The sequence below is a fragment of the Megachile rotundata genome, chromosome 3 (genome assembly GCF_050947335.1).
Source record: "Megachile rotundata isolate GNS110a chromosome 3, iyMegRotu1, whole genome shotgun sequence".
Taxonomy (NCBI): Eukaryota; Metazoa; Arthropoda; class Insecta; order Hymenoptera; family Megachilidae; genus Megachile; species Megachile rotundata.
Window position 1 is genome coordinate 21,368,481 of NC_134985.1, and position 15,948 is coordinate 21,384,428.

A 15,948-nucleotide genomic window follows, 5' to 3' on the forward strand; every position below is an offset into this window, starting at 1 on the left:
GATAAATATATGTATTTCTTCTTTTAAATTACCATTCAAAAATGCTGTTTTTACATCCATATGATGTACTAACAAATTAAATTGATTTGCAAACGCTAAAATAAATCTAAAACTGGTAAAAAAATTGGTTGAAACTTTGGAGAATATTGCTCACGCTGTGACTTCGCACAAGATTCACACGGATAATGAATTTTAAAATCAAACGGTAATCAAATTGAACCTTTATCCGGTCGATGGCGTGGCGTAAGGACTAATTCCGTGCGGGAGGGATTAATGCGTGTACGCAGCGACGTAACAAGTCTTAGAAGTGCCTAGGTTCATTATTGTTATTTCGGAACAAATTGTAAAAATCCATTTACAGTCAACTATATTCATACTACTTTGTTCTGGTATCAATGTCCAAGCTTTATTTTTTAATAATGAATTAATTTCGGCATTTACAGCAATTTCCCATTTTTCTCTTTCATCTCTATATTTTATCTCTTGGAAAGAATTTGGAATTTTATAAACTACAGATTGCGCACACATAAAATAATCATTGAATTCTAATTCTTCATAAGGAACAGGAGGTTTAGATTTTATTCTATCACTACTCCGTGGCTGTAATTCATTTAATCCTTTATCATCTGTATCATTAGATATTGCTATAATGATTTTACTCAACTTATCTGTTCCACCTGTAAAATCATCCAAATTATCATCTAATTTTCTAATTTTTAACCGACTTCGAAAAAGGAGGAGGTTACTCAATTCGATCAGTATATTTTTTTTTTTTTTTTTTTTTTTTTTCTACGTATGTTCACCGATTACGCCTAGCTGGGTGGACCGACCGGAACGAAACCTTTTGCATCCGGTAGGTTCTGACTCTTCATTGGTACCATTATAAAACAATTTTTCATTTTTTAATTGCAAAGTATTGTTATTGCAAGACAACCGGCAACTTTTGAAATAAACTTTTCTCAATTTTAGTGCGCTTTTAATATCTTGTCACGGATATGATTCTGAACAATTTTGTTCATATACAAATTTCGCGGAAAGCTCTAGTTTTCTAGATATTAGCGAAAAATTGTTGAAAAGTTTTGAAATCAACTTTGGACGATTTTAATGCCCTTTTAATATGTTATCAGGGGCGTGGTTATGGACAACCTTTTCCTTATGCATAATTGACGGAAAGCTTTAGTTTTCGAGATATTAGCGAAAATTGTTATTAACTTTTGAAATCAACTTCGAACGATTATAATGTCCTTCGAATATGTTGGTAGGGGCGTGGTTCTGGACAACTTTTTTCCGCTTGCATAATTGAGCGAAAGCTTTTGTTTTCGAGATATTAGCGAAAAATTGTTGTTAACTTTTGAAATCAACTTCGAACGATTTTAATGTCCTTCGAATGTGTTGTTAGGGGCGTGGTTCTGGACAACTTTTTCCTCTTGCATAATTGACGGAGAGCTTTTGTTTTCGAGATATTAGCGAAAATTGTTATTAACTTTTGAAACCAACTTCGATCGATTTTTATGTCCTTCTAATACGTTATTAGTGGCATGATTCTGAACGAGTTTTTCCTTATCCATAATTGACGGAAAAACTTTAGTTTTCGTGATATTAGCGAAAAACTATTGTTATTAATATTAGTGGAACGCCTCGTGCTATGCACGGGAAAGACAAGAAAGGGCAATTACAATGCACTGTACCAAAACATTAACTAAGCTTTTCCGCTCTGACACGCGACTTATGGAGCAAGATGAGTTCACGTTGACGTTGGTGTATTATTTCCATTGCTTGGTACAGTCTCCGTATCGTTCTAAAAATGCATCAATTTGATTTGTTAGATAAAATAATTTTAAGAAAAAAAATACGCCGACTTCGAAATGCACTGAAAAGTATAAAATAAAATAATTTTAAGAAAAAAAATACGCCGATTTCGAAATGCACTAAAAAGTATAAAATAATTTCTATTTCCTAATGAAGTAATTTCTATTTCATTCAATCATACAATTACGTAACAGGTATGAATGAAACCTATTTACTCGTTATGTAGTATATTAAGTACATTTCAACCTTTTGTTTTTACAAAATCCAATGTTAAATTGTCTCCTGTTAACGTTTCTATGGCAGTAATTACTCCTTCATACGACTTCGGAAGTGTTGTTAATAAATGTGAGACTTTATCAACTTCTTTTAATTTTGCACCTACTGCAATTAATTCAGTAGTCAATTCATCGAATTCTGTATAATATTCTATGTTGCGACGAAGTATTAGGCGGCGAATTTAAACACTAAGTAAATAATAAACGGAACCTTACTCGGGAACGTTCGAACGACAAATACAACATGAAAAACAGCTTAACGTTTGAAGAGCGTGAATACACTACATGTGCTCTGTTACACACACACACAGACCATAATGTTTATCTACATACAGAGCTCGGTAACTTTGCTGTACTCAACACCCCCCCTCATAGTGACGAGCTCGAATCGCACTTTCATTTACGCTTATCATACCTAAATTGCGTAAACATTCGCGATGCTTTACACCACTCAAACCCTTCGTCAACACGTCTGCAGGCATTTTATCTGTCGAAAGATATTTTAACTCAATCTGTCCTTGTATGAAAGCATCACGTATGAAATTGTTACGTTCCGAACAGGAATCTTTTTCAAAATTTCCTTTGTAGTTTTGACCGACCGGATGTGTATCGATAATGCGTATTGCATTCTGGGAACACCCTGATCGAACGCAGTAACGGTCTTTTAATGTTTATTAGATAGACTATCTTTTGGCGACTAAACCATGATTGTTAATATAACACATTCCTTCCTTGAAATCAACGTGGTCCCACGGCTAAAATCTTAGATCATTTCATTTCTCCGAACCGCCGAATATAAACGGAAGTCACACTCGTGTGGTCCGATAACGCCAAGCGTTCTAGAATGTTCCTCAAGGGCCCACGACGCAATATAAAATTATAATAGAAATTGTCTTTGTAACAGTACAAAATTATATAAATTACCCATAGTATTTCTTTATACCGTTATTATGAATACGTACACGTCAATCAGTTCCACAATAGTTACAGTACCGAGCGCGATTTAACTTTAATAATTGTAAAACGAAATAGAAAATGTTTCATTCTAAATTTTTATAATGTATACAGATTAACATTTTATATTGTATTGGTTATGCATGTAAAATTATTCAATAGCTAATTAACAATCCATAGCTCAAGAGTAAAGGAAAGAACTATATGTATAGAAGGAGAGGAAGATAAGAGCTGGACAAGGGAGGAACACATGCACCCACCATCACCACCTAATTAACGAATCACGGTCTCTTACGCATTGGCCTCGCAGCCTAATTCGTTAGGCGCATATCGATGTAACATAAACAATTTCGGACTAGGCCCACTCTGGTCTTCTCCGAGAGGTGCAAGTTGCGACACTCTTCGGTGTATAATCGCGAGGTGCGTGTCGAGGGTCCGTGAAGTGGTTTAGAGACGAGTTTGTTCTTGAATTTGTTAAAGTGCAAAATTCAGACAAAGACTCTATCTTCACGTAAAGCTTTCGCGCTAAATAATCACGTTAATAATTACGATAAGAGGCTTTATACGCGCGCTTCCCGCACGTAACAAAACGATGCCTGACATCGATGTACTTCGTTCGTGAACGATAATTGTTATTCTCGACTAATTGTAGAGCACCCTGATTATCATTAAATAGTATAACGCATTCAGTCGGCCATTCCACATAATTTAACACGCTTTTCAAATACAATGATTCTTTAACTGCTTCTGATAATGCCATATATTCTGCTTCGGTACTAGATAACGCAACTGTTCTCTGTTTACGCGCTTCCCAACTTACTGGCGCTCCTGTAAGTATGAACGCATAACCGGAAAAAGATCTACGATCTAAGTTGTTCGCGCCCCAGTCCGCGTCCACGACTCCAAACAATGACAATTTAGTACTTCTATACATTAAACCATAATCTAATGTGCCTTTGAAATAACGTAGGACTCTCTTCGCGGCTTTCCAATGATCGGCACAATAATTCGTGTTGAATTGGCTATGGAAATGTACAGCATACACAATATCGGGTCTTGTTGTGACCGCTAAATACAATAGGGCACCTATTAAGCTTTGATATGGGTATTGTCTCATCATGCTTTCACTCACACTATCAGGCATTGATAATTTGCACTTTGCCTCAATAGGAGTCACCGCGGGTTTACAATCTTTCATGCCAAATCGTTCTAATATTGTTTCTGTGTAATAACGCTGTCGCAAGAATACACTATATTATTCTCCTCACGTGAAAACTCAATTTTTTTATTTCACTCATCCAATGATTTTTTTTTTTTTTTTTTTCTTGAGTGTTTAAGGTCACATCAAGAACTTTTTTGCAGGAGTCTATTTCTCGAAGAACATTTAGTGAATTTGGTAGTTTGTGTTGTATTCTCTTCGTGTTGTATTTGGGACAAGTTACCAATATGTGTTCTATTGTATTTTGTATGTCACAGATGTCACAGATATTTGGTTCTGTTTTTGTGATGAGGTGTGAGCGTGTCCAATTTGAGTGGCCTATTCTTAAGCGTGTTATTTTTACTTGGTCTTTCCTATTGAATTGTACCGCTGGATTGCTATCATTTATATTATTGCGAACATCATGCAGTTTGGTTGGACTACTATTTCTCCATTCTTCGTTCCATGTTTCCATTAGCACTTTGATGCAATACTTTTGAAAGTCTCGGTGGTCTATGTATTCATAATTTGCTAGTGTCGCATTAAAACTAGCCAGTTTTGCTGTAGAGTCTGCCTTTTCATTGCCTCTGATGCCAGTATGAGAGGGGATCATGTCAGGTCCTGGACTAGATTTTTTTGCAGATTTTAGTATTAAAACGCGAGATTGCAATTCGGCGAACGAGATTTCTGTGTTGAGGGGATGGTTTTTTGCCAGGGAGTCGATTGGTTCGATCCTTGCACTTTCTTCGGCACTGTCTTTAATTTTGAGGAAGTTCGGGTCGAAGTTTTCATTACTTGAATTTTTTGCGAATGTAGTGGCTAATAGATTGGCCATTTCTATGGAGTCTGTAATAATTGAGTTGTCAATGCCTTTGATTGCAGTAATTTGAGAGTTTACCTTCTGGCCATTTATTTCCTTTAATTTATTCCACATTTTGTCACATGGAGTGTTCTTTGTTAAAGATGGAACGTAATTGATCTATGCATCCTTCCTCGCTTGTTTAAGGACTTTTCTAGCTTTGGCCCTTGCGCGCTTAAATTCTATTAAGTTTATGTCAGTTTTATGTTTCTTGTACACATTAAAAGCGTGTTTCTTCTCTTTAATTGCATCGTGACATTCATTATTCCACCATGGGAGGTTGTTCTTTTCTATAGCATTTGATGTTTTCGGTATCGATTTTTCTGCTGCTTGAATGATTAATTCTTCAAATTCTTTTAATATTTGATTTATTTCCATACAATTTGTGGAATTAGGGGCTTTTAATGAAGGTAGATTTTGATTTACTTCATCTTGGTATAGTAGCCAGTCCGCTTTTTTAAATTTCCACCTAGGTTGGGCTATGGGGATACCAGTATTGTTATCGATAAACTCCACGAATATGGGGAAATGATCGCTGTTATATAACTCGGTTGAAGTTGTGTATTCGATGTTATCGTAAATGTTTGGACTACAAAAAGTCAAGTCTATAGCACTATAAGAGCCATTTGACATATTGAAATGTGTTACGTCTCGGTACGATTTCGCGTATACCGATCGGTAATTTGAAATAAGAAAACGCCGGTCCGCGGGACTGAGGATTTTTTGGTCGGTTTTTGAATTTCTCTTTACTTAAATTGAATTGTACGAATTTTATTGGTCTCTCGGGTCTCTCGGGGTGAACCTAACGGGCTCCGGTACAATGCTTGTTGACGCTTTTACGACTCGATTCGAACTACTGCGTAGGATACGAAGGCAGCTACTTACATACTCGTCGCGGGACATGTAGTAGTCGAATTTTTTTTGATGAGTCGCTAACGTTCGCGTTAATTCGTTAGATTTCGATTGTACGAATTGAACAAAATGAGTGGGTTCGGTGGTATTCAATAATACGATACCTGTTTTAAGTATTATATTTTCGATTATTTTTCCTCTAGCATCAGTGTTTGTGGATCCCCACATTGTATTGTGACTATTGAAATCTACCACTAATAAGAAAGATTTGGGAAGTTGCTCTATTAAAACGATTAGTTCAGCTTCTTGAAATTAATAATTATTGGGAATATATACGTTGCATATACATACTTCCCTTTGATGCATAATGATCGAAACTGCAATTGCTTCAATATTTGTATTTAGGGGTACTTCTGTGTAATGTAAGCTTTGTTTCATATAAATTGCTACTCCACCGCTCGCAATCGAGGCGTTCCTTCTATTTTTCTTAACTACATTGAAACTTTTAATATTAATAGATTCATTTGCTTTGAGATTGGTCTCCTGCAAACATAATACATACACTTGGCCGATGATCTTGGAGTAGTTTTTATAAAAATTCAAACCTTGTTTTTAAACTATTTACATTCCATTGAACGATTTTCTTTTGCATTTAGAGTTACTTGAGGTATTATTTTATATTAAGTTGATTGATTGAGTCAATTGTTACATTCGTCTTCTGAGCACTGAGGAGTGTCTGAACATTCCGAAAGAGCAGGAGAGCTTGTTAGGAAATTCGCGTCAGTAGGTTTTGTTAACCTTTTAATGATTCTTGTGAATCGGTTTTTAATACAGCGATCCGTGAGGTAAGGGTAACTTAAGTAAAACTTTTAAATTGATAAAAATTTAACATCTTACCAGGTTCTTCTAGTACTTGTTTCACTGGCTGTAACATGTCGTCTATACTTTTGTCGCTCCTTGTTTCCGTATTTGGTTTCTTTTTTGGCTGTTTAGGCTTTGACTCTTTATCTAGAATTTGTTGAAGACTGATTGATTTTCCTGTAAAAAGGTTTGAGCTGTTTGTTTCCTCTGTAAGGCTTGAGTCGTCGGTAATTTCGAATCTGGTACGTTTTTATGATTTAAGCGGTAAGTCGATGTCCATGGTTTCTATTTTTTTGTTGCCACTAGGGATACCTGGTTTCTTTAATCTGTCCGTATCGTCAACTTTGGGTCCAGGTGGGGCTATATTTGCACTTTGCGATTTTGTGTAAACACTTGTTTGTTGTGATTCAAAAGGAGTAGGCTGTTTATCCTCAGATTTGCAATTTTTTGCCACATGTCCTTCTTGCCTACATATGAATCATTTTAATGTGTCTGTCGAGGGGTAAATCCAGTACGTAGTTTGTTCGTGTTCAATTTTAATCGACTCCGGAATTTTGTGTGCGTCGTCTGGATGAACGTATACTTGGCGCCGGAAACTGAGGATATGCGTGAAGCCTTCTTCTGCCATGCTGGCTCTTAAAAAGGAGATAGCTGATTCCCTTTTAATTCCAATTTTGTCGAAAATTTCTTCAATCTTCGAGTGAGGGATTGTTGGACAGACATTTGACAGTATTATATGCTGGGCTTTGCTGATTAATGGTCTTAAGGTTAAGTAAGTACCGTTCACCTTGATGTATTTGTGTTTATCGGTTAGGTTGTCTGCGATCTCTTTGCTCGCTAAGAAAACACAAATTCTACCGTTCGATACTCTTGACATAAATCTAATATTTGCTGGATTTGTAATTCTGCCCACTGCCTTTGCGTATTCCTTCAACTGTATCCCGTCTTTGGCTTCGATTATTATCGCCTGATCTTTTTTGGGAAAGCAATCACTTTGCACCACTTTATTGTAGCTAAGTCGTTGTACATTAGATTCGGTATTGTTAACTTGGGGTACTAGTTTTTCACGGTTAGATGCCATTTCGGTGAATAGATTGCACCGAGGGAGACGTAAAGATTGGTTAGAGGGTTGGAATACGTTAATTAACTGATTTTCAATAATTCTCAGTGGCACAAACAGTTATGGAAATATACTTTGATTTCACACGGTATATGGCACTCGCGCTCACAACACGGACGATGACAGTAAACACGTCTGCTCGCTATCACAATTCGATTCAAACTCCTCATTCAATGATTGTTACTCGCAATCAACATATCGTCTACATAAATCGCAATCAACATAATTTTATTGTTCTTTCGAGAAACAAACATACACGGATCTTGTGGTAACGCATTAAAATTCAACTTTTTCAATTTATTTACAAGCTTACAATGCCACTGCAAACCCGACTGACGCAAACCATACAATGATTTTTTCAAAAGACATACACAATCACTTTTTGCACTTAGGGTGTTATACCATCGATTCGCAACTTCTTTCACGTTTTTATCACGAACTATTTCCGCATTCGAACCAACTCTTTCATTGTGTTTGATACTTTTCAGCACTTCGCGTAAAAATTCGGGCACTTCCATATACATACACATCGTCTTCTAATTCGCCGTTTAAATATGCCGTCACTACATCCAGTTAGTGGATTTCCAATCCTAATTCAGCAGATAATACTGCCAATAGGCGAATTGAAGTCGATCTCACCACCGGCGAGTATGTCTCCTGACAGTCTTCTCCTAACTTCTGGGAGCACCCTTTCGCAACTAATCTTACTTTCTTCTTCTCACTCTCGCCGTTCATTTTTGTACAGAATACAAACCTATTGCCGATGACTCTTCGTCTTGGCGGACGCGCCACAATCTCCCAAGTTTCGTTTCTGATGTAAGCCAGATGTTCATCCTCCAATACAGTTTTCCACGCATCAGCATCCTCGGACTCTTTCGCCTGTTCCCACGTCATAGGATCTAATGTCACCGTTAGATTTGCATTTTCCATAAAGGGGTCATCATCAAAATCTTCTCTGTCTTCGGGTTCATTTATGCGATATTCATCGCCACTGTTATCGCTGTTATTGCTTACCGTTTCACTAACTGCACGCGCACGATTATGCACTTTACGCGGTCTTCCGACGGATCCGGTACGCTCTATTCCCGGACGTCCGCGGCCACGTTTTACCGGTGGAACTAATCTTTCTCGCGTTGTTGAAGTCGTTCCTTTCATTGGCGTTTTCATCTCATTACGTTTTTCTTCCATGTTGTCGAACTCTTTATGAGCTCTTGTTTCCTTTTTATGCGTTCTGTCTACAGTCTCTTCATATTCACGTTGCGCTCGCGGATCTTCCTCATCACCCTCATCTGTGTTTTCCGAAACAGTTATGTTTTCAGCACTGCTTTCATTTTTCTCCTCAACCATTATTTCACTTTTGTAAATATCATCGTCATAAATTTCGTTATATTCATCTCGATTGCCAAGCTCACTCAAAAATTTCACGTCTCTTGAAATCACTATTTTCCCTGACGGTAAATGCACGCGATAAGCTTTTCAGTTGGATGAATAACCTACAAATATACCTTGCACTGATCTCGACTCAAATTTACCCTTGTTTTGGCTCTTATCTAACACGTACTTTTGCGAACCAAACACTCTGAAATAATCTACGGTGGGGGTCTTCCTCTTCCACACTTTATAGGGTACTTGTCCATTTAAAGCACTTGTCGGGCAACGATTTCGAATGTAACAGGCCGTGTTGACCGCTTCAGCCTAAAAAATTGGAGGTACTGTCCAGAGTACGAGAGAAAACTAGCGGAACGGGAACGGGGCTAGAGGGACGAAAAGAGCATCGCACTGGTCAGATTGTAACGTTGCCGCCTATTGTCACACGCATTTTCGGCAATAACGCGCTATTTGTCGAAGCGCACACATACACATCGGTCGCATGACGCGGAGAGTGCGTCAGATATATGTAGAACAAGTGAGACAGACGAGCGATACGTTGAGCGGCATTCCATTGTCGTAGTGACCAAAAGTTTTACGCATCGCGTAAGAGGAAAACGATAGAGTTTTTTAACATATAGTAGCAATATCTGTTTCTATACCTATGTAAAACCACACCATTACGGATGACCAGTGGGAGCTACGCGTGAGTCGAAAAGTGGGGATTAGGTGGTCCTAGCGGCCTACCCTCTTTGCCCCGTTCCCGTCCCGCTCGTTTTCTCTCGTACTCTGGACAGTATATGCGCTTGACGCATCATAGAACGTACCATTTCGATTAAGGTTCTATTCTTCCTCTCTGCAATGCCGTTTTGCTGCGGCGTGTGTGGCGCAGTTAGTCTTCTCTTTATGCCGTTTTCCTTTAGGAAGACATCAAAATCGTGATTCAAATATGCGCGTCCATTGTCCGACTGCAGCATTTTAATTTTCTTGCCGGTGTTACGTCCCGGATCGCGGTTCACGTAAAATAGGAGAGGAACTCACCGGTATTGACGCTAATTGTACAATCTTTTTGGCCATGCGGTACGTACGCCCGTCATCTACCAGGGATCCCGGGTGTTTTAACGTAGCACAGTGACTTACTCTCGATACTTCCCGTTGATTGTTGATTTGGTACGTCGATTGGTACATATTAGTTTCCACTCTATGTTCGCGACGCGGTTATGAGTAAGCGGCGCGACTTGTACTGGGGTTGGGAGATGGAAGGATCTTACTAGCTTGAGTAATTGGTATCTACGCCCTCCTCGTCGCTTTCTTTCCATAAGCCAAAATAAATGCAAAGACGTCAAACACACTACACTGCTGGCCAAAATTAACGCACCACTTTCTTTAGCCGTTTCTTTCTTTACGTTCCGTTGGGAGTAGGATTTTGAAATTTTGAGGATAGTTGGGCCCATGGGTTATCTCAATGCTCCAGGAGTGCCATTGTTTCCTGCCACCCCCTTGCGGTATCGGCGACCCTTTGAATGCTAGGGGGTCGAAAAACCGGAAAAAAAGGCTCTAAATTCGACAGAAAAAAAGAAAAAATCCGAAATTTTTTTACAGAATGAGGTTTTTTAGGTTGCGGCCTTTCCGAAAATGCCCGGCTCAACCGCCTACGACACCCCCAACCCCCTTCCTAATTTTCCGCCCCTCCCAAAGGGGCGGTTTTTCCGATTTTGCTCAAACTTTTACCGAAGCTTCCTCTCGACCCCAGTTATACCTGGTAAAAGTTTGGTCGCCTTTGCACCAACCCCTTGGTCGCTACACGCTATCAAAAAACCACCCCTTGCTGTTTTTCCATTTTTTTCACAGTTAAAAGTCAATTTTGGACCTGCAGTTCACGGAAAAACTTGTTTCCGTGCCAACGGTATCGTTCCTGTTGATGTTTTGGGCCTGGTGTGAAACCAACCCCCGCTGAGGGGGTTCCTACTTCCAACCCTCTCAATCCACCCCCGGGGGTGGACGGGTAAATTGGGTGCATGCGATCGATTGAGGGATCATTGGAGCATTTCTGTACAAATTTTCAAGTCGATTACTCGAACCGTTCTCGCGCGATATGCAAAAAAGTGGAAATTTTGAGATTTTTAACCCCAAGTTCACCTAGCAGCTACGACTTATTGGAGGCAGTTGGCGACCCGCAAATTGGCCTCTCACGAAGTTTGAACCCTCCTCTCTTCGATCTCAAAAGGTGCAATCGCTCACATGATCCACACAGCCTCCAGTGATGCCGCGAAGGTACCCTGTCCAAAAAGAAACCAACAAAACTGCTGGAAATGTGAACAAAATGAGTTTGAAAAATTGTCTGTTATGTGTTGGCGTGTGGAATGCTGTGATTTTTCGTTCAGTTTTTTTGAGCGGCTGGTAATTTTATCGTTCTGAGCGCTTCCGGTTGACATTCCCGCCACTCGGAGACGTGCCCGAGGATTTGCTTTCCACCCGGGCGCGCCGCCGGCGCTCGCCTCGGCCGACACGACGGTGACAGGGTGACATACCGCAAATGTCGCCTTCCGCTGCCCATGTTTAAAAGCGTGGTTGAAGGTTTTAAAAGATACTGTGGCATAAACGAAACGTACTGAAAAAGAGCTCTGGGATGACTGAAACCAATGATATAGACGTTTAATATATAGATGAGCCTGCATGTTTACACAAGGAGAGCCAGATGAAACCACTTACAGCGCGAAGAGAATGAAACTTATGGGACACCCTAATAGTTTACCACTACCGTCGGCACGCTCGGGAACAAAGGCAAGCCGAATAGCATACCACCCTCGAAATAAGCAACTGGCCGGTCCCAAGCGTGTTGTTTGTTTCGAGGCAATACTGTACCATTAAAATATAGCGTTCGACACGGATAACCTGCGTACGGTTATGATTTTAACGTATTCCACAAAATACGAACTCGTTTTTGAAGAAACTTGTAAGCATATTTTAGGATATATTATGCTTAATTAATTAGAGTAATTTCGGTCCCTCCCGTTTAGGTTCTTCCTCAATAATTCAACGTCGATGTTTCATACCGTATTCGCAGAAATAATGTTTCAAGTTGAATCGATTGTCCAAAATTAGTTCGAATGCGTTTCGGTGAATTTCAATCTGTATGTATGTGCTTTACTAGACATAAGAAATTCACCGGAACCTGTTGCGTTCGATTCGTGCAGTGATAGACTTTCCGCCGAATAAATTTCGACTTTAATCTTGGCCAGTTTTATCGGGATTGCTCCTTTATCAGATTTAAACATTTTCGTAGAATATACCTTTCGAGTCATCTCCCTTCAGGAAATACAGAAAACGTCTTAGGAAAGAATATATGTCGTTTGCAACACAACTTTAATGCGATTATTAAACTGAAAAGCTTCTTAAATCAGCCTTATCCGCGAGTATAAGGGTTTTGTTCCTCGCTGTAGACTGTATCGCGTTTGTGTTGGTACGTACAGTCGGTCACGAAAATATTCGGACACCACTATACTGTTGGGAAATTCCCAACTACACCCCCAATAAAGCAGGGGACAAGCGACACATGGCCATCTTGACCCTGACCGCCCGGCAACGAAGCCTGGCGCGGTAACATCCGGGTCATAAAACAACCCTGAGGCCCAAATTTCGCGGGGGCTGGGACACCTCGCGGAACGAGAAGAGGCCATTCTGGAAAGAGCGCTCGGAGTCGTCATTTCTTCCCTGACAATCTTCCATAGAATAAAACGTATTTTTATAAACGGACTTAGCCCCCATCGTCTCAATTATTCACGCGTCTTACAATAGTTTTGACTATTATAGTCCGTACTTCAGAAATGTATACATACAATAGGAACAAAAAAAGGGTTTACATATGTTACTATGCAGTTTGTAGTTAACAAAAATATAAAAGATATTTATTTACGATTAGTGCTTACAAAAATAATTAAACAAAAATGGTAAGTATGCTTATTTTCATATCACGAAAATATTCGGACACTTGCCGTACTTCTGATGTTTCCAGGTTCCAGGAGTTGACTGAAATAATGTTTGTAAACATATCATTCATACTATGTACAGAGTACGTTATAGATCGAATATTTGTCAGTTTTGTTCAAAATTTATGCGCAATGGGACGCAAAAGTGTGAATACGTCGTTTAATATGCGACAATTAGTAATTTTTCATCGGGAAAAGGGGAAATTAATTCGGAAATTTGCTGATTTATTAAACATTAGTAAGAGTACGGTATGGGATATTGTGCGACGGTATAATAATGAACATGGAATTGAATTTATCTATCCCGCAAACCGATCCTTAATACTCGGGATAATCGCTCGATAATTAGGAGAATCAAACGTGATCCTCGGATAAGTGCTCCAATGTTAGCAGCTGAATTAAATAATAATCGTGGAATATCAGTGCATCCGGAAAAGATAAGAAGATTGTTAAAATCAAAGGGCTATAATGGAAGAATAGCTCGAAAAAAGCCGTATATTAACGCGAACAACAGAAAGAAGAGACTGGATTTTGCAAAAAACTATATTTCAAAAGAAAGTCAGTGGTGGGACGACGTAATTTTCGCGGACGAGTCCAAGTTTATTATTTTTGGAAGCGATAGAAGAATTAGAGTGTGGCGGAAGTCGAAAGAAGAATTAAATCCGAAACATTTGCAGCCGACTGTGAAACACGGTGGTGGTTTTGTGATGGTGTGGGGCTGTATTTCGGCTCATGGAGTAGGCGAATTAGTTTTTATCGACGACATCCTCGATAAAAGTAGTTATCTGCACATTTTACAAAACAATTTAAAAAAAAGTGCTGATAATATGGGACTTCAAAGTGGGATAAAATTTTATCAAGATAACGACCCAAAACACAAATCGCGTATTGTGCAAGAATTCTTATTATACACTTGCAAGAATGTCCTCCACCCACCACCGCAATCGCCAGATTTAAATCCCATTGAAAATTTATGGGATGAATTAGATCAGGGGTCGGTAACCTGCGGCCCTTTGCAACTTTTTGTGCGGCCCGCCAAAGCACCAATCTAATTTTAGGAAAAATCAACAAACTTAGAGCGTGAGCGTGCCGAAATGTGACCGGTGACAAAAATGCGCGCTAACAGAAGCATATTGGGAAACCTATTTTACTGCGCAAGTTTAGTCCCCACTCCCCAGCGAATACGACGCGACGGTTCGCTTAACAAGTGTAGCATTCTTTCATTTCGCCAGTTTGCTACTGTATGTTCATATGTGCATTTTGCACGTAAACACGTTCTTATTGACAACCGTATGACGTTTCACTACAATAGGTAATGAGAAATACATGTTATTTTTAATTTATTTATACTCGTATATGATATAAAAGCACTATTTAAGATACATTTGAATGTGCGGCCCGCATAAAAAATTTTATTTTGAAAATGGCCCGCCATCCGAAAAAGGTTGCCGACCCCTGAATTAGATCGTCAAATTCGAACAACTCCCATAAACACAAAGGATGAACTAAAAAGACGTCTGCAAGAAGAATGGTTACCTATTGGGCAAGATTAATTAAAAAAAATAATTTTGTAAGGTTTATGCAAAAATAAAAGAACTTCTCACAGTTTTTATTTAACTATTACAATAGGTAAATATACAAACAAAAATCCGTACTCCGTTTATCGACACGCTCGCCGACTTTATTACTTTCTTTCGTTCGCACGCTCGCTTCTTCTAAATTTGCTAACTTCGACTGTTCGACTGTCCCCCCTCGCATTCATCACTCTGTTTATAATATTATTGTCCTACCAGAGGTTCTCCTACCACTTATCCTATTTAGTACAATTTCAGTACCGTATAAATCTTACAATTTGTAATATGCCAACGCGATTACGGCATGTCATAAAGCACATGGGATATCCAACAAAATATTAATTTTTAAAAACAAGATTTATATATAGTATTATAAACATAGTTTTCATAGTGTCCGAATATTTTCGTGACATGAAAGTAAGCACACTTACCATTTTTGTTTAATTATTTTTGTAAACACTAATCGTGATTAAATATCTCTTATATTTTTGTTAACTACACACTGCATAGTAACAAATGTAAACCCTTCTTTTGTTCCTATTGTATACACTTCTGAAGTACGGACTATAATAGTCAAAACTATAGTGGCGTCCGAATATTTTCGTGACCGACTGTAGATAGGTACGCGTACTTGTAACTCGACGAATACAGGATATTTCATAAAAGATGCACACCGTGATTAAATTCTCTGTAACAAAACATCTTTTGCCGCTTGCAATTTGAATCTTCGTATTCGTCTTTTGTGATACCCTTTTTATTCATAAGTAACTGACAAACTGATGTAACGTAACCGCCGAAAGTGTAAGATGTGTACCTCTTTTAAAGCGCCATGTACAACACTGTTCTAATGTTATGGTCGTAGAAACAAAGCGGATAAAATTATTTCGTTTTTAGAGTATATTTTCAACGGAAATACAATTTCAACCTTTTCTTCGATCGCGATAGATAAAAGGGAAAGAGTCGAATATATTTTACCGTCTCGTTGCAAAGTACGGTACATGAGTAACTTCGAAATGTTGCTCACGTACCCTTGGATAGTCTAGATAGATACCGTTCGAAACAGCAAGGTTGACGGCATAAACTGCGGTA

At 38.8% G+C, this 15,948-nt stretch overlaps 2 protein-coding genes across 4 annotated transcripts in view; one reads left to right on the forward strand and one right to left on the reverse strand.

The window, feature by feature from the left end:
• LOC100880437 (alpha-tocopherol transfer protein-like) overlaps window positions 1–15,948 on the forward strand; it is a 39,390-nt gene that overhangs the window by 8,962 nt on the left and 14,480 nt on the right. The gene's annotated exons all lie outside the window — the stretch shown is intronic.
• Window positions 2,710–13,125, reverse strand: LOC143264125 (uncharacterized). Of its 3 annotated transcripts, XM_076529916.1 has the most exons (4): window positions 10,338–13,125; window positions 10,124–10,213; window positions 6,845–6,985; window positions 2,710–6,490 (listed from the first exon to the last, which is right to left on the reverse strand). In XM_076529916.1, exons 1-3 carry the CDS (start codon window positions 10,482–10,484, stop codon window positions 6,956–6,958), a joined length of 267 nt encoding a protein of 88 aa, XP_076386031.1. In that variant the 5' UTR covers window positions 10,485–13,125; the 3' UTR covers window positions 2,710–6,490; window positions 6,845–6,955. The 3 variants fall into 2 exon arrangements, with proteins under 3 accessions (XP_076386031.1, XP_076386029.1, XP_076386030.1); XM_076529914.1 differs by lacking the exons at window positions 10,124–10,213; window positions 10,338–13,125 and having other exon boundaries at window positions 6,845–10,097.

Coding starts and splice junctions, on each gene's coding strand:
- LOC143264125 (XM_076529914.1), bottom strand. CDS start 5,170: ATGTGGAATAAATTAAAGGAAATAAATGGCCAGAAGGTAAACTCTCAA.